At 49.4% G+C, this 19655-nt stretch overlaps 1 protein-coding gene across 2 annotated transcripts in view; it reads left to right on the forward strand.

Annotated features, from left to right (window-relative positions):
* UBASH3A (ubiquitin associated and SH3 domain containing A) overlaps positions 1-19655 on the forward strand; it is a 57164-nt gene that overhangs the window by 20937 nt on the left and 16572 nt on the right. For both annotated transcript variants that reach the window (XM_082461123.1, XM_082461124.1), the window contains 5 exons: positions 680-888; positions 7324-7450; positions 13128-13227; positions 16012-16134; positions 17453-17545. In XM_082461123.1, coding sequence (XP_082317249.1) covers positions 680-888; positions 7324-7450; positions 13128-13227; positions 16012-16134; positions 17453-17545 — 652 coding nt within the window. The remainder of the gene's footprint in view (positions 1-679; positions 889-7323; positions 7451-13127; positions 13228-16011; positions 16135-17452; positions 17546-19655) is intronic.

Here is a 19655-nt window from a genome sequence, read left to right on the forward strand (position 1 = left end):
GAATACATTGTGCTGCTTGCTAATTTGTTTAGATAATGATTTGAGTGAAGCCTCGGTTCAGGACTCCCTCGCCATGGGATTGATTGCTTTAGAGAGAAAGCTTGTTATGCTCCTTTCAGACCCATGGAACAAGTATGAATGAATCCACCGTGTTCTGTGGTGTGGGAGAAGCTGTAAATAACCTCACTCCAAGGGGGGCGGATGTGAACATCCGGTTATGCTTTGAGATTTTCATATAAGAAATAAGTAAACAGAGATAAATAGGTAGGTAGATAGGTAGATTGATAAAATAGGTAGATAGATGATAGAGATAGATAGATAGATGATAGATAGGTAGGTAGATAAATTGATAGGTAGATAAGAGTTAGATAGATAATAGATTAGATAGATAGGTGATTGATAGATACAGATAGGTAGATAGATGATAGATGATTGATATGTATAGATAGATGATAGAGAGATAATAGATAGATGATAGATAGATAAATAGATAGATAAATAGATAATAACTAGAGAGACAGATGATAGATAGATACCAAAATTCATTTCTGAATGTATCTGAACAAGTGTATACATCCTTTTGTCATATTCTACTGTCATCAGACAGAGGCTTGGATGTGTCATGGAGACACAGAACCCATCCTTGCTTGAGACATGAAGACACTTTCCTCCATTCTAGACCCTGAAGGTCCGGTTCCAGTACAAACCCCAGAACATGGATGAGCTCACACTCAGTCCCGGTGACTACATCTTCGTGGACCCCACTCAGCAGGAGGAAGCCAGCGAGGGCTGGGTGATTGGGATCTCGCAGCAGACCGGCTGCCGGGGCTTCCTGCCCGAGAACTACACGGAGCGAGCTAGCGAGTGTGACACCTGGGTGAAGCACAGGTGAGTGCCGCTCTGCCCCTGCAGCCCAGACGCCTCTCTCAGACTTAGTGTCTGAGAGCGTCTTTTTGGAAACGGTGGACATGGTGCTTGTATGCTTCTAGACAGTTCCATTGTTGGTAAAAATTGCCTTCTCCATACTGGCAACATTATCCCTGCAGGTATATGGTAAATATCTTGGTTGATTTGTGGTTTTCCACTGAAAACATTCAGAAAACATCAATTACTCTACAAAACTTTTCTGAGATCATAATCCCAAAAGGACTACAAAATACCACTTCCTTATTATGAACATAACAAATTATAGAAGCATACAAGCACCATAGAAGAGATAATTCAATTAAAGATAAGCCAGTGAAATAAATTATGATACATCCATACAATAGGATACTTGAGGTTTTTAAAAATGATCACGAGGAAGTATTTTATGTACTGATATTAAAAAATCCAAGAGAAGTTGCAGAACAATGTGTATAGGATAGTACTAACTGTGGGGAACAGATGCATTAAAACATTATCATCTGCACTTATATATGCACAATATGTATTTATATGTACGTTCATGCATAAAAGTTCCCTGGAAGGGAAGATGTCTATAAATTTCTAACAGTGGCTACCTGCAGGGTTGAAGGTGGGAGTTGGGAGAATGGAATAGGAAAGGGAGGGAGACTTTTCACCCTCTACCACTGCATAATTTTTAAATTTGTGAACCATAGAAATTCATTACTTATTCAAAATCTAAATTAATCAATTTTAAGTTTAAAGAAAAGAATATAAGGAAATTGGGTCAAAGAGAGAATAAAGGGAGAGAAGTCAGACAAACCCAGGGCCAAGCTCTATGCACACCACGCACGCTGTGGGCCCCAGGCTCCGAGCTCTCCCACACCCAACGTGGAAAGGGATATGGCTTCCACGAAAAGATCACAGCCATCCCAGGTGTGGGTAGACCAGTCGTCCTGGAGAAGCACAGTTTTGCCGGTGTGGGCATGGCCATGTGTCCAGTGGCCACAACAAAGTCACAGGACATTGGTGCTACGAGGGACTGCAGAGATAATCAGGTAGATCATCATCCCTGAGAGCTGAGAACACTTGGGCCCAGGGAGGTGGAGGGGCCAGATGACATCACGCAATCAAGGAAGCACTTGGTTCCTTTTAGAACCAGCTCAGTCCATCGCCCGGTCCAATGAACCATTTAAGGAGTAACAAGGGAGCAGATGCTGGTTCCACCCCAACTGACCATCTGAGGTCCAGGTGGCATGGGCTCCCATCTGGTCCCTGTCCTTTAGCAAGTCCTCCAATCCTTGCTCAGGACGAGAGAGCGTCACCGTCGCCAGGCAGTCGGCAAACTGGATGTTTCTAGAACTATGCAGCTAAGATTCTGGAGAAAATGAGTTTGTGGCTATTACATCTTTCACCTCACAGTTAATCTGTTAGTCACCTGTCACCAAAATAACGGTTCCAGGTTTTAAGCTGAACATTTCTGGGACTATTCCTTCTAGAAACAAGTTTCCCCTAGGAATTAATAAGTATTAACAAGAATTATAGCAAAAGAAGAGAAAACTAAGTACTGGACTGGGCTGTGGGATGTCTGATTGGCCGTGTTTTGGAAGCACCCCAGCTGTGCTGGGGAAGAAGTAAGACAAACTGTGACATGTGATTATGGGTCAGAAGGACAGAGAACCAGCACTGTTGTCAGATTCAGCTGTCCTGGCTAAGTCTTTTAAAATGGCCAAAAGTATACTTTATTAAACGTTCAAACTTTTAAATTCAGAAAATGACCCTAGAATGTCTGGACACGTTACTAATCGGCTGAGCAGAAATGCCGTCGGATGATACTGTCCCAAGGCTACTTTAGCTGTGGGCAGACAAACTGTTGTTTATAGACAGTGGATAAATATCTCTGACAGTGTCAGCACAGAATTCACACTTGGGACATGCAACCCAAGCAGGAAAAATTATTGGCCTTACATCAGTGACCCATCACCCATGCGACAATTCAGCCTTTGTGCCAATAGTTCAGGGTCTCTGGATTTACTCAGCAACAAAATGACCCCACAATATTTGCCTGTTACTTTGAAGAAAAAGATCAGAGGTGACCACTGTGATATTGATGGAGCGTATTCATGAATCACAGCAGTTTTCAACCCTCCACAGACAAGAATGTATGTAGCATAATCTCGAACAAAGAGCCATGAATGTTAGAGCTTAGAGAACACTTTGTCCTCTTTGAGCCAAGATGAGAGTACCAACCCTGGAGCAATACATGCTCAGTAACTTTCCAAAACCACAGAGCAAGTTCCTGGCAAGTAGCTCAGACATAATAGAGATATTGTCATGGGCTGCATTGTGTCCCCCAAATTCATACGTTGATGTCTGAAGCCCCAGCACCTCACAATGTGATTGTATTTAGAGATGGGTCTTTAAAGAGGTGACCAAGGTAAAATGAGGTCACAGGGTGGGCCCTAATCCAATTTGTCTGGTGTCCTTATAAGAAGAGGAGATCCGGGCAGACACACACAGAAGGACGATCATGTGAGGACACAGGGAGAAGACGGCCGTGTACACACCAAGGAGAGAGGCCTCTGGAGGAACTAACCCCGCCCATACCTCGATCTTGGACTCAGCCCCCAGACTGTATGAGAACAAGTATCTGTTACTTAAGCTGCCCCGTCTGTGGTACCTCGCTATGGCATCCCTAGCAGACACAGTCCACACAACCCCACAGACGGCAGCAGTGCCCCTTTTAAAAGCCAGGGAGAATTTAAATACATCTATTTCTATGGTGTAAGTTAAGCAGTAAGTGGGTCTCCGAAGTTTAAGAGAAAAACAGAAATATTAAAATGCTACGTTCTTTCCTTTCTCTTCTCATCACCAACATCCCCATGGTAATCAAGGTTGTATTTCATTTGAAAGAGTAGCAAAAAAAAAAAAAAATTCAATTTTTCTCTCCAACTGTAAACTTCACAGATGTTATTTATAGATAACGAGGCTTCACTATCTGCCCCGTGGGCCGGGAGTAGGGTGCGGGAGGGCCACACCTCGCCCTCAGGAAGGGGAAACCCACCAGCATTTCCTGTGTCAAGGTGAGACTCTGCAAATACTGAGAGCGTGCTCATTTGCAGAGGGAAATGTCAATGGTCTGAATATGGGGATCATGTTCTTGTCTATTTATGACCAGTTAGAGACATCGAATGTGCTGACATCTGACGCTGTGAGACTATGAGCTGTGTAAATCTATTTGACCTGGAGCCCGCTGTTACTGACCAGGGTCCTTAGCTTCCTTAATCAATAGATATTGATCAGAGGCCAGACAAGAAATTCAGGCAGGGCTTTGTTGGGACCACTGCTGCAACAGGGGGGAGCGAGAACCAACAACAGGTTCCCTTGCCTGCCCGCTCCCCGAGGGGGGTTGAGCTGGCTCCTTACATGGGGTGAGGGCAGGGGTGTGTCCAGGCATCAGGCCGGAGGGGTGACTTAGGTGGTCTGCCCACCCCCTAGGTGTTGGTGTGTGCAGGGGGCACGCGCAGTGCCCTGCTTTTGCTCCAGGCTCTTCAAAAGCGGCAGTTGGGTTTTTTGGTCTCTTTGTATCTTTTGGGTCCAGAATTTGACCCAACTGGGCAGGCATGCAGTTATTTTTAGTCCCGTACAATTTCTTTGTATTCTGTTGCTGGAGGAGAGGTGTGTCCAGGTGCAAGCCCTGCAGCAAAGGGTCCCAAGTCCCAGCAAAAGGTCCCAGGTCCCAGCCTGTCTCACCGCCAGTAGGATTTACCGCTCAAGACAGGACAGGCAACTAGATGGGAAGAGAAGGTACGACTTGCAGACAGTTTCAGAAGTGAGTTAACTACATCGAAACACCGCGTGGGCACTGAGGGTCCCGGGCGTGCGGTTGTGATGGTGAAAGGCAGGTGGCCTGAGCCTGTGGGCCCCTGAGATGCAGGAGAAATGACGCCACTCCCAGCTCAGGACCCGGTTAGGATCTCAGGATGGAGGCCTGGGAGCCATCAGCTTTACGAGAATTGGGGGACTTGGGGCCACTGTGGGAGAGAAAGGCAAACATTTAGAAATGGGCCGAATAAGTAGAAACACACCACGTTCGTGATGGAGCAAAATGAATCCTCCCAGAGCCATTTCCAGGTTTAATGAAATTCCAGGGAAAGTCCCAATGGGATCGTTTGTTGGAACTTCACTGAGTGATTGAAAAGTTTATCTGGGAGAATAAACAGAAGAGCTGAGAACACTTTGAAAAATAAAAGTGATGAGAGGAGATATTTACCCTACCAGGTATTAAAAGCATGTTATAAATCTATAATATGGTACTGGCTTGAGGGAAAGAGAAAAAATAGATCCATGGAACAGACTAGCTAACAGAGCAGGAGACCTGGTATATTAGGAGGTTCCTATCTGATGAATGCATCAGAAATAGGAAAATAAATGGGTGTAAAATAAAAGGTATTCTGTATGACCTCACAGCACACACTGATATCAATTTAATTCTGAGTCAAGAATTAAACAGAAAATCATTTTAAAATAGAAGGCAGTTTAAATGACTGTATTTCTGATTTCTGGACTGGGGAGAGCTTTGAAAGCAGAGAAGCAGTGGAATAGATCTTAGGCTGAGACTTAACAGATGTGTCTTTTAAATACTGATTATTAAATGCTTAAAATGTAAGCCTTCTGTATGTTAAAAATCATAAAGAATACTACAATCTAAAGAGCAAGATGAGAACATGCTTTTCAGAAAATAGTAATAAAGATGATGTTCCCTTACCAGCCACTCACGTGAGCGGACCGTCTGCTTCCTTCTCTTCCCCCGTAAACTGGAGGCCCAGGCATCCCTGGACACTCTGCCCACCAGCTGATTTGTGTCTGATTTTTTCATCTAACCCAGAGGCCACCTACTGCATTCCTCACTCTTATCCACCGGGACAGGTGAACGTCGGAAGAGTGTCCACCAGCTCTGGTCGCCTGCAGCCTCTAGGCCCACGTGCCCTTCTCCCCCCAGCACACTGTGATGTTCGGTCCAAACTCCTAGCCAAGGCCACCTGTTCATGGCGCGTTGCATCCCATCCCTCCTGGGCATCCCATGCCCTCCAAGGGCATCACGCCAGCATCATCTGTCATCCCAAGGCCCTCCCCAATGGCTCCCACCGGCAAGCAAACATGCTGTTATCTTAAAAACAAAATCAAGCACAAGCTCTCTTTTTTTTCCCATTTCCCTCTCTAGCTGCTGTCCATTTCTCTCCTCTGATTGTATGTACCTTTTTCACCCAGCCTTGTTTGAAACTAGCCCGCATGCTATAAAGCAGACTACAGGCCTCGTGAGGACAGCTTCAGTATAACTAGTCCTCCTTTTACGACCACCGGGACAGGTGTTCAGATCCCCCGGGAAAGGGAACCAGAAGTGCTTGTAAATTGTTTTTAACTAGAGTTTACAAAGATGACCTTTCGCTTTCTAAAAAGAATTTCCCCTGGGAACCTGGCCCTTTCTTGCTCTTGGAGGATTTCCATGACCGTCGGCTCTTGGTTCCGCATTCTCACTCCTCCTCGGGCCCCTCCCCTGTTCCTCACCTCGGCACCGGCACCCCCTCACCTTCTGGAGTTCTCACAGCTCTGGTGTGCCATGACCTTCGCCCTCAGTGGTCCTCAGAGCTCCCAAACGGCTGCCCACCCGGGGCACCTTTCTTGATCCCCTGAGCAGCAGTTTCCTCTCCGCCTGCACCTGCTCGGGCACTGTGGTCACCCACCCGCCCACTAATGCATCTGTGCCTTTCCTGTGTGTTGCCATGGCGTTTAATGTGTCTGTTCTGCTCCCTTATCCCTGTTCCCAACCACAAGCATCTTCACACCTTTGGTTATTTCAGAAGGCGATTCTTAGAGGGTGATGCACTGGTTTGCTCGGGCCTCGTAACGAGATAGCACAGACATGGTGACTTAAACAGCAGGTGTCCCTTCTCTTGCAGCCCTGGAGGCTGGAAGTCCAAGCTCAAGCTGGTCCCTCCTGAGGCCTCTCTCCTGGGTGTGTAGGTGGCCGTGTCCTCCCAGTGTCCCCACATTGTCGTCCCTGTGTCCTGATCTCCTCTTCTCAAAAGAACCCAGTCAGATTGAATTAGCACCCACCCTAGTGACCTCATTTTACCTTCATCAGCTCTTTAAAGGTCCTACCTCCAAATAGGGTCCCATTCGGAGGTGCTGGGGGCCAGGACTATACGTCTGAGGGCACACAGTTCAGTCTGTAGCAGGTGGTGATGGAGAACATGAACCACCACCACTGGCTCAGGAGCTGCTATGTGCTGGGCACTGAGTCACTCTGAACCATTGTTTCGTTTCATCCTCACGATGGCCCAACCCACCCGTCGTGTCGCATGCATGCTCTCCATCACGTGACGACCGGATGCTTCCCAGGCTCGTCATGACACTGGCCTCTTTCCTCTCGCACAGGACGTACACCTTCAGTGTAGCCCCCGACCTGAGCTCCGGGAAGGACGGTGAAGCCAGCAGCAGACGGAACGGGGACCCTCAGCCTCCGCCCATGTCCCGGAACATCAGTAGCCTGCAGTCCCTACAGGTGACGGGGCCCTGATGTCAAAGGAGCCGCTCACAGCCCCACTCTGTGCCGACTCCGGGTAGACTCGACTCCTCCGGGGCAGCTTTCACTCAGACGCTGCTGCCCTGAGCTCAGACCCGGGTGGGCCAGCAAGGGGCCCATCTCTCTGCTCCCAGGTCCCCCAGCTCCGTCCACCCCGGGCAGAGGGTGACCCCTGCACACACGCACACACTGTGAGCCTGGCCCGTGTCATCATGGCACTAGGTCACGGGGCAGGAAAGGGACAGGGACCCAGCCCTCCTGGGAGGCCACACTCTCACCCTAACTCTGCCATCGGCTGGCTGGCTCCTTCCCCAAGAGCCCACCGGCCCCCAGAGCTTGCCTCCAGTTCAGACAAGAGCTGAGCCCAGGGCAGGGGACACTGGGAGCCTGGGAGGACAATGGGTGACCTCTTTAGCTGGGCCTTCGGGGGTGAACGGCCCGAGTGGAGGAGCTTCGGACTGGGAGCCAGAGGCCTGCCAGCCTCAGACCGATGAAAATGGGGTCCCCGCCCCAGACTCTCTGGGAATGAGGGGAGCCGGCCTGGACTGGGGCCATGGGCTCCCTGAGGCTGAGCCCCCCTTTCCAGATTGAACGAGGGGAGGAGCTGACTTGCAAGGCTCAGCCCAGCTCTGCCTCTGTCTGAACGCTGGTGCTTGAAATGGACGAGAACCTGACACCCGTCCCCGATAACAGAACCCTCCCCTGGCCTGAGGTCACTCCATCCAGGTAGTGAGAAAGGAAAACTGGCCGTAGTTTTGCTATGGTCGCGTAGTGGGCTGAAGAACGGCTCCAAAGAGGTAAGGTCCCAATTCCTGCCACCTCTTGTGAGGAAAATGGTCTTTGCATGTGGGACTGAGATAAGGGTCTTGATGGGGAGATTATCCTGGATTATCCTGCAGGCCCTAAACCTAATCACAGGAAACAGGGGATGTGATGCTCACAGACGAGGAGACAAGGCACACAGAGAGAAGCCATGTGACCTCGGGGCAGAGACTGGAGCCACATGGCCACACGTCAAGGATGGTGGGGCCACCGGGAGCTGGAAGAGGCAGGAGGGACCCTCCCCTACAGCCTCTGAGGGGGCCTGGCCCTGCGACACCTTGATTTTGGACTTCCAGCCTTCAGATCTGGAAGAGAATAAGCTTCCTTTGTTTTCAGCCCCCGCAGTCGGTGCTTTGTTTCAGCAGTCCCAGGAAAGGCATCCAGCACCTTCTGTCAAAAGATCTGAGGGCTTCCCTGGTGGCGCAGTGGTTGAGAATCTGCCTGCCAATGCAGGGGACACGGGTTCAAGCCCTGGTCTGGGAAGATCCCACATGCCGCGGAGCAACTAGGCCCGTGAGCCACAGCTACTGAGCCTGCACGTCTGGAGCCTGTGCTCCGCAACAAGAGAGGCCGCGACAGTGAGAGGCCCGCGCACCGTGATGAAGAGTGGCCCCCGCTTGCCGCAACTAGAGAAAGCCCTCGCACAGAAACGAAGACCCAACACAGCCATAAATAAATAAATAAATAAATAAAATTAAAAAAAAAAAAAAAAGATCTGATGCAGCCCTGCCGTTGTGTGGACCCAGCGGTTGGTCCATTCCATTCCCCGTGGACCTTTCACTTTATCATAATATTCCTGATGCAAATATTCCTGATTTCAAAGTTCAACCCCTCCGTGCTCTTCCAGGGAAGAAAATGCCCCCGATCCAAAACCTCAGCCCAAGGCAGTGATGGTGTTTTGAGACCATCAGTGAGCAGATCCAGGTTGGGAACACGTGTGTGTCCTGTGACCTACTGGGAAGATCCGTCCTCGGCAGGGGGAATGGAATAGAAAAGGGGTCCTGGTGTCAGTGCAGGCAATCCCACAGCCATACTTCAAAATGTAAGACAGCAACGGGACTTCCCTGGTGGCACAGTGGCTGGGACTCCGTGCTCCAAATGCAGGGGGCACGGGTTCGATCCTCGGTCAGGGAACTAGATCCCACATGCATGCCACAACTAAGGAGCCCGCGTGCCGCAACTAAGAAGCCCACCTGCTGCAACTAAGACCCAGTGCAACCAAATACACAATTAAAAAAAAAATGTAAGACAGCAAGACGACCTTCCCCTTGGAGCTGCCGGAGGTCGGTGTTTGCATCCTGAACCAAATATCGGCTCCCTCCACCACAGTATTCACTTCACCTTGACCATGTGCCCATTTTGAAGACTCGGCCTCAAGGCCCTGAGAAACTACATATGGAGACCTTGACCGTCCCATCGGCTCACAAACACATTTCATGCGCCAATCAGAACGTAGTCAGGTCCAATGAGAAGAGCCCTGTGCGTCAAGCGGCTGGAGATTCTGCATCCCCCGGGAGTGGGTGGGCCCCACGAGGGGTTGGGAGGGTCTGGCTGGGGCTGCCCATGGTGCCGGACCCAAGAGCGCTTGTGAGGCAGGTGCAGTTTGCCCGAGACCCTACTTTCTGGTGTCTGCCCTTCTCAGCAATTCCCAACCACTTTCCAACATGCGGGGATTCCGCTGGGGCCCCTTCGTCCTTCTTGACGAACTTGAAGAAGTGCTGGGGGAGCAGCCAGAGGTGCAGACCCTCGAGGCCCCACCCCTGTTGGCAGAATCAATCCCAAGGGTGTGGTCAATAGCACTGGCTACGTTTCAAATGAATGCTGTGTCTCTCAGGGTGTTTACCTGTGAAAAATACCTACATTCTCCTCTCCAGGATTTGGGGGAAACCAGAGTGTGATTCTGGGTCTGGTGATGGCAGTTCACACTGAGGAGGGCCACATCTTGTCACCTCTTCCTCACCCTACTCAATAGCAAAGATACAGGGACTTCCCTGGCGGTCCAGTGGTTAAGACTCCACACTTCCAATGCAGGTGGCAAGAGTTCGATCTCTGGTCGGGGAACTAAGATCCCACAAGCTGCGCAGAGCAGCCAAAAGAAAAAAAATAGCAGATACAAAAATATCAGCTCTCTCATTTTCACCCAGAAGCCCACCTTCAGAGGGATGTGAGGCCAAAGATGGGGAGGGAGAGAAAGGGTCCACCTCAGGAAAAGGAGTGGTCAGGGCAAAGCAGACCTCTGGCTGGAGCTGTCTCCTGTCCAGATGCCCTCCCCCTTCTGACTGTCCCTGATGACCTTGGCCAGACCATCCCCAGTGATCTTAGCCCGTCCACCCCTGGTGACCTTGGCTCCAGGCATGACCAAGGCCCATGTCTTCCCTGGAGTCCCCCCAGTCCACCTCCTGCGGCAGGCACTGTCAGCTCTGCCCCTCGTCCTCTGCCATCTGTGACTCATCTTTCCATGTTGGTCCAGAGGCCCCAGTGAGATCCGAGGCCCCCTAAGTGGGGCACCTGTGGATGGCACCTTGTGTCCCAGCATCTGGCACACGTGCCCCCGGACCCTGACGGCACGAGTCCCCAGAGGCAGCGGGCCTGTGTTGATGTGGAATTTCCCATCCTGCTCCAGAGTCGAATCCCCCGAACGGTCTGGGCCTGGCGCTGGGCAACACCGCCCCTGCCCCCGGGGCTGGGAGGCGAGCTCCTTCAGGGTCCCGGCCCAGCCACAGTGCCTCCCTCGAGAGGTTCTCTGTCATCTCTGGGGCTCCCGGGGGAGGCCTGTGCCCCACACAGCTGTCCTGGTGACTCCACTTCGGCTCCACCCTCAGCCTCTGCAGGTCACTCTCACCTCTCTGTCCATCTTGGCTCTCCCTCATTCTCTCCATCCTTTTTGCAGAAAACGTGCTCAGGCTTCCTCTCGAGGTCAACCTCTCCCTCCGACACAGCACAGCGAGGAGAAGGGCCAGCCCCAGCTCCCCTGAGGAAACCCCCAGCCACCCCGCACATAGGAGTCCCCTCCTCAAAGACCCCCCACGCCACGGCCTGGAATGCAGCCCTTGGGTTAATTCACCGAAGCACTGACCTCCCCAAGAGCAAAGGTGGACGTCAGCCCTGCAGTTGTGAGGCCCAAAGGCCGTCTGAGCCCCTGCCCAAAGCAAAGGGGGAGAGCTCCAGAGAGCTTTGCTGTTTCCACGGCTGGACCCTGATAACCTCCTGTCGATGCCTTTCTCTCCCCAAAATAAAGTAAACTAAAGTGCTGTTTTCCCCTAGCACTCAGCCAAACAGAAAAACACCAGCTATGGGAAAGAAGGGCCAGCAAGAAAGGAGAAAGAAGGGATAGATGTAGGGCTTCTCCCCTGGGTGCCCAGAGCTGAACACATGCCCTGGCACCCTGGAGAACAGGGTGATTCACATTTAAGCAGAGAACCACATTTAACATGCCAACACTGGGGTGGTCCCGGAGGCCCCCTCAGAGGAAAATGAGTGCCAGCAACAGAGGAGACGAGGATGGATGGACGGATGGTTAAATGATAGATAGATTAGATAGATAGATAGATAGATAGATAGATAGATAGATAGATAGATAGATAGATAGATGATAGATAGATAATAGATAGATAGATGATTGATAGACAGTAGATAATAGATAGATTTTATAGATATAGATATATAGATATAGATATAGATACACACACACAGATGGTCCCCAACTTACAATGGTTCGACTTACAGTTGTTTGACTTTACGATGGTGCAAAAGCAATATGCATTCAGTAGAATTTTGAATACTTGAATTTTGAATTTTCCCAGACAAGTGACATGTGGTCCAATCCTCTCTCTGATATTGGGCAGATATCAAATGATATTAAATGCATTTTTTACTTAAGATATTTTCAATTTATGATGGGTTTATTGGGATGTAACCCCATCCTACGTTGAGGAAGATTTGTACATATCTACATAGTATATACATACATCTATTATATATATTATATATAATAGATATTATATAATCTATAATATTATAATAGTATATTATAATATAGTACATTATGATAGATATAATATAGTATATTATAAAGATTATAATTATATAATTGAATTACAATTACATATCATATTATAAAGTAATAAATGTATATATTATTATATTTAGATAGATTCAGATCATTTCCTAAGAAGTCACTATGAAGGGGTGAATATTTGTGTTCCCCAACAAATTCCTATGTTGAAATCTTGTTGATCAATGTGATGGTGTTTGGAGGTGGGGCTTAGGTCATGTGGGTGGAGCTCTCATGAAAGGGGTTAGTGACCTTATGGAAAAGACCCCAGAGAGCTCCCTTACCCTCCACCGTGTGAGGACACAGTGAGATGTTAGCCCAAAAGAGGGCCCTCACCTAACTGTGCTGGTGCCTGATCTCTGGCACCCTGAGACTCCCAGCCCCTGGAAGCGTGAGACACAAATTTCTGTTGTTTATAAGCCACCCAGGGTATTTTATTACAGCAGCCTGAAGGGACCAAGACAAGGGATAAGGACTTGGAAGAGATAGAAAGTAGACAGTTGATGTGCCATGATGTGGGTCATTCGTTCCACTTTCTTTTCATTTCCTATGTGTGCTATAGTGCCCAGAAAATTAAAAGTTGCAAGAAATTACAGAGATCACCTGCAATTCCTAGCCCCTTCTCATCATAATGGTCCTGGTAAAACGGGCTGTAACTATTGAGCAAGGAAGGAAGAGACGTGGTGTCCAGGCCACCACTGGATGAGGGGGAGAAGCTGCTGGAACAAGTCTCATAAGGTGGGTGTTAACTCTCACGTGCCTTTCTTTCCACCATTCCAGGCCACCATAATGAGGAAAAGCGTCCTGGTGGTGCGCCATGGGGAGAGAGTGGACCAAATCTTCGGGAAGTCCTGGCTGCAGCAATGTTCCACTTCCGACGGTAGGTACAGTCCTGGCAGAATCCAGACGCAGGAATTAGACAGAGCTAACAGATGAGATCACGTCTCAGTTTTCTTAGCCAGAGCCCCTGGGGCACCATTCTTCAGAATGACCATGCATAGACTGTTTATGTGGGATGGACACACGCTCCATCTCTCTGCACAGGCATTACATGTGTGCATGTGAGCATGTATGCATCTGTAAGTATCTTACCTCAAACGCTTTGGGGAAGATGGAGGAATGGTTTTCAATAGTAAGCAAGTCTGCTGGAGTGACACATGGACAGCCCTGTGTGTCCTGGCAGCACACACATGGCACTTGGTTAGTGGGTGCGGCACTGCCTTGAGACCAAGTCACTCTGGCCGCAGTCACTGACCCTTACACACCCAACTTGCAATCTCACAGCTGCATCTTTCTGAGGTCGTCTTCCCTGCGGTGGTCGCTTCCCTACAATGTTTGGCCGTGCTATACTCAACTGAAGGGCATATTTTTTAACGTGTTGGGTGCTTACCCCAACTTCACCCCTCTGGATGCCAAGAACTGAGAACAGGGCTTGTAGATACAAAATACCCACAGTCTCTGTACTGATCCACAATTGTATCACACACATGCCCTAATGGAAAGCCCAGAGTGCCACTATTTCTAAGCCATGGATAATTATATAAATGAAAGTATTGAATGAACCTAGTGATAAAATCCATTCACAGTGGCTGGACTTGCTGAGCCCTTGGGGATCCCTCCAGGAGCCCAACAGGCCAAGAAAGGGGGAAGTGAATAGGGGACGCATTGGCAGATGACCTGAATGCACAAGAAAATTCCTGAGCAAATGACGTCATGACTACACCTATCTCCAAGAACCCATAGAACTAATGCTACGCTTGTCTCTACAAAACAAGACCAAGTAGAGGCACAAAGGCTCAAGGAAGAAATAGGTGGCTCTGAAGATGCATTGACATTCAAAGAATTATAAGACACTTCTTGCAGTAAAACAATTACTAAAACCACAGACTGAAATGGCACACATGTCAGTATGCATATGATGGTGGTGGTGGTGTGAAAACCAGACCAAACAACCAACATCAAAAAGAGTGACTGGACTTCATAAAAAGAGGGAAAATATTTGGTCATCTACACAAAAGATCAAGTCACCTATAAGGGAAAATATTTTAAAGGCACTGGAAATTCCCAGCTTAGAGGAAACTGATGATGGATCTTTTTACCAGGTAAGGAAGCCCTGGTAAAGTGCATTGTGACAGTCTACTTGGTCTGAATTCTGCAAGTTGCAGTGTTTGATCAATTACAATGACAGGTATTTGGGGACACTGCTGGCCTCCCCTTGCATTCCGGCGTCCCTCCTGGTTTCTGCTCACTTCTGCACGAAGGACCCACACCCTCTATGGCCCCTCACTTCCCAGCGGCGCTGGCCCAGGGCACCCCTATTCGCTCAGACTGTCCTCCCGTCAGAACCCAACCACCCCCCAGGTCCTCGGCTTCTTCTGAGCTCTGCCCTCTGCCTCACAAAGTGATCACAGATAAAACATCAATGAGGGCAAAAGACCTCAGTGGAGTAGTTTCACATTTGGGGATGACAGATGTCCTTGAGAATATGACACAAGTGACGGACCTTCCTTTGAATGAAAAACAAATACCAGCTTTCCCTGCGGACACACCTAACACTTTGGCATTTAATAAAGGTCTGTAAAGCTTACAGTTCAAACAAAGTCTCTGCCAGTGGAAATTCCAGGGAGGTAGCTTCCAGAAATATCTTGCATGGAACCTAAAAACACAAGGCATGCAAATAGCCGCTGCCTGCCTCCCCTTGGTGAACTGCTGGGAGGCTGGGGTGGCATGTTCAGGTGCAAGTGACAGGCCAGCCATGTGACGTATGGCAGGTCTCAGGAGAGGCAGTTTGGCTGCTAGAATCTGTTGTAGCCACGAGGTTTGGGGGCCGCTTGGGAGGATGAGAGGGCTTGGTGTGGCGTGGCGTGATTATCCATTTATCTGCAGGGATAAATGGATAATCTGAGGATGAGATCAAACCTGCCCCTATTGGCCACTACCTCTGAGCCAGGCTCTGGGCTCCAAGCATTATCTTGCTGATTCGTTCAGACAACTCTGTTGTTTCCCGATTTTTATTGATAAGGGAGATTAGTCAGTTGCCTCTACACACACAACTAGTAACTGGTGGTGCCAGGATTTGCACCAGATCGTCCAATCTTGGAGCCCAAGGTCAAACTCAAAGTGAACCAAGGTGCTCTGAGCCTCTGAATGGGTGGTGGTGGTGGGGAGTCCCAGTGGAGCCCCCTGATGTCCAGTCCTGCCTCAAGCAGCTGACTAATAATACACAACGCAGGACCCTCTCCCGCCATCTGTATTCTGTCCCGTAGGCAATGGGACATCTTCAAGCTATGGGGATGGGTTGAGTTTCATCTAATTAATTAATACCAATTTGAGACTCTTATCAAGTTAAGCTAAATCAGTCTTGGTTCTTAATCAGGAAAATTGTATGAATGACTCTTCGGGGGGGTTTTGAGAGGACAAAGAAGGTCTCATGGTTCCTATGGCTGAAACATACGTTTTCTGTGTTTGAGGGAATGGGTGGTGAGAGTAGGACTTCCTCCTGGAATTGAATCCACATCACAGAGCATGCTCAAGAAAAAACACAGTTGACCACAATGTAAATAATTACCATGCTTCAAATGTGGGTCTTGATCTTAAGAGTTTAGTGGGACAAATATGCACTAACTCAGTGGAACTGAGCATCTGGTGCTTATTTATGCTTTAGGGAAATACTACCGGCCAGACCTGAACTTCCCTCGCAGTCTGCCCAGACGGAGCCGCGGTATCAAAGGCTTTGAAAACGATCCACCTTTATCGTCCTGTGGAATTTTCCAGTCCAGAATGGCAGGTATGTTTGAGGATCATTCTAGTAGGAATAGTAACAATAGTTGTAGCAGTGATTATCACTCACGTGTATTGAGCCCTTGCTACGTGCCCTTTGAGGCCAGATCTCCCCTTTATATAAGGGCACCAGTCCTCATAAATTGCTCGTCTTAACTTGATCACCTCTATAAAGACCCTACATTCAAAGAAGGTCACACTGTGAGGCACGGGGTTAGGACTCCAACATATGAATTTAGGGAACAGAAATCAGCCCATCACAACATCCACGGAAACCTCACTGGTGTTGGTACCGTGCAGATTTTGTACTGAAGAGATCTCCTTCTTTCCCAAAGACCAGGTCCTCTAATTTTGCAAGAAGAAATGTGATTTACAGGCTTGTCCTTCCATGAGCCTCAGGGGGCTTGAGTTTCCATTACTGCAGATGACCATGAACTTGAAACAGCACCCACTTGATAGCTCACAGTTCTGTGGGTCAGAAACACAAACACAGCATGGCTGGGTTCTCTGTTCAGGGTCTCAACTCTGATTTCAAGCTGCTGGCTGGGCTGACTTCCCACCTGGAGCCTCCTGGAAGCAGTTCCACATTCATTGGGGTGGTGGGAGAATTCAGTTCCTTGTGGTTGTAGGACTGAAGTCCTCACTTCCTTGCCTGGTGCCAGCACAGGGCCTGCTGGATTCCTAGAGCCCACCCACATTCCTTGCAACATGGCCCCCTCCATCTTGGAAGCCAACAGTAGAGAATTTATTGCATGTCAAATCCCTCTACCTTTGGTTTTTAAAAAATTTTTTATTAAAGTATAGTTGATTTACAGGATCAAATAAGTTTCAGTTATACAGCAAAGTGGTTCAGTTTTAGATAGATAGATAGATAGATAGATAGATAGATAGATGTTCTTTATCAGATTCTTTTCCCTTATAGGTTATTACAAAATATTGAGTCTAGTTCCCTGTGCTATGCAGAAGGACCTTGTTGGTTGTCTATTTTATACATAGTAGTGTGTATATGTTATCTGACTTATTTTCCGTGACTGGCTGGAGAAATCTCTGCTTTTAATGGGCTCACCTGAATGGGTCTGGCCCACCTGCGATAATCTCCCTTCTGCCTTATAACATAACCTGGTCACAGGGGAGCTAGCTCACCGTATTCACAGCTTCCACCCACACACCAGGGGATTATACAGGGTGTGTATACGGGGTGGTGGTGGGGATTCTTGGGGCCACTTAAGACCCTGCCTGCCACGGGTAGTAAGCCACCTGTTGGAGTTGCCACCATGGGCAGCTACAGTTATGAAGAGGGCACTTCTCCACCTGCTGTCTTCCAGGGGAAGCTCTGCTGGGCAGTGGCATCAGGATCATCTCCGTCTTCACCTCCCCAGCCCTCCGCTGTGTGCAGACAGCCAAACACATCCTGGAAGGTCAGTGAGAACTGCAGCTAGCTTCTCATGTGGCCTTGACCTCATGACTCTTCTCCGGGGGGAGAAGATAGTGAGCAGAGGTGAGACTGGGATGGGTGGCCATGAATGGCCACACAAAGTCACAAGACAGTTGTGAACCAGCCCTCGAGAACTGTTAGGAGGCACTGAGCCAGTTAGCATTTCTGGAAGGTCAGGATTGTAATTCGCCTTTGGCCTGCTTCTGCCATGTGTTTTTTAAAAAGCTGGGGGTGAGGGTGTTCCCAGAGAGCTGAGAACTGCTGTGGTCCCTTCTTAAGTCCAAAATGCAGGACTCCCTGGGCAAGGGAATCGGCTCCTGGGAGCTGTTCAGCACCATCAAAAGCTGCTGTGTGATGGGAAGCCAGTGGCAGACCCTTCTGAGCGAGCGTCCACCTACAGGAAGAAGCAAGTTCCTGCCAGAGATGGGCAGCCTGCCCTGGAGGTCCTGGTTCCGCCCCTCCCAGTGTGGGGAAGGGGACACAAGACCTAGGTCACCATGCACGCACGGCCGGTCCTCCATAGTGATGGGACTGAGGGCAGAGTGTGTGGACACAGGTGCAGCAGGTGGGCATGTGTGGAGGAGGGGGCTTGCCTCTGCTTTCTCAGAGACACAGGAAGTCAGGTGACCAGGTGAGCATGAGAAAGGGCAGCACTGAATGTGTGACATGCTTATTGGGGAGAGGGGCCAGGACAGGGACGGGGAAGTACAAGGTGACCATTGGGCAGCACAAAGGCCACTTGAGGTCATGGGCACGGCTTTACACGGAGACCCATCAACGGGGCTGGGGCTGCCCCCAGGTGTGGCCCAGGAGGAGCAGGTGGAACTGGGGCTAACCCCGGGCGGGTTTGAGAAGTAAGCATAATGAAGCAAGAAAGGGTGTGAGGAGCTGAAGGTGCACGGGGGAGGGCCATGGAGATTGAGTGGAGATTTTAAGCTGTGTAAGGTAGGGAGTTAGGGGCTGGGGGAGGCGAACGATACCAAGCAAAGAGTCAGCTCCGTGGAGTGAAATCCCGGGAGGTGGCTGGAGGGTTGGAATCAGATACGAGGGACAGGAGCCTACAGAGAAAGGAAGGCTGGCTAGAGATAGAGAAGAGGATGGCACTGAGCTTAGAGACGGTTGCAGCTGCTGGGAATGACCTACCAGATCAAGGTCAGGGAGGAAGGGCATCAGTGGAGGAGGGGGACAAAGAGCAAAGAGGCTGCTGCTGGACAAGCCGTCTTGCAGATAACGGCATCGTGCCTGGCGCGGTGTCAGAAAGAGGGCGGCGAGCAGACCTTCACGGGAGCAGCTGTTGAAATGATGGCGGGTCCGCCAGCCCGAGCACCACCCCAGTATCTCCTCCACGTAGATCAGAGAAGCTCTGACAAAGTGCCTTCCCGATTCTGCCATGCAGCTGGGAATCCCTCCCAGGGATGGACCTGATCCTTGCACAGGACCCGTGTGGGCTCGTGGCCAATCCAGTCCTTTCCTACCTTCTCATTAACGTGCTGTTTCTTGATCCACTCGCTAAGTTGTGAGGGTAGAAACCCATTTCATCACCGTCCGCTTTCCACACATTTAAAACTCGGAGGCCGCCTCTGTGCATCGTCAGCCCTGCAGACGTCCTCCGTTTGTCATTTCTCATCCGAGCGTAACAGGGGACCCTGGACTCCCCTGCACGGTTTCTGGGGTCTCTGAGACCGAGAAATGCCCGTGGTTTCCCCCGCTGTTGAGATTTGCATGTTCATTGCTTTGCTTCCCTGCAGCTCTGGGCTCTGGACCCATGGAGCCGAGGGCAGGTTAAAGCACGATGTCAGCTGCTAAGCAAACCCGGGAGGGGCCCAGGACCCCACCGTGTTTGCTCTAAGTGTTTCCATTTGATAACTCTTAACAAATAGGACAGAAGAAAGCAAAATAAATATGAAGTCATTTTATGCCCGGATAGCTTAGGATCAATATATGTGTAATTAATCCAACAACTATAGCGATCAGATGTGAAGAAAGCAAGAAACACGCACAAATACAGGATAAAAGGTGACAGGCTCACCCCGGATTCTCCTGTGCCCCCCACCCGCCTTTAAACCCGCCATTTAATTGAGCTTATTTTGTTT

The sequence above is a fragment of the Balaenoptera physalus genome (genome assembly GCF_965194825.1).
Source record: "Balaenoptera physalus genome assembly, chromosome: 4".
Classification (NCBI taxonomy): Eukaryota; Metazoa; Chordata; class Mammalia; order Artiodactyla; family Balaenopteridae; genus Balaenoptera; species Balaenoptera physalus.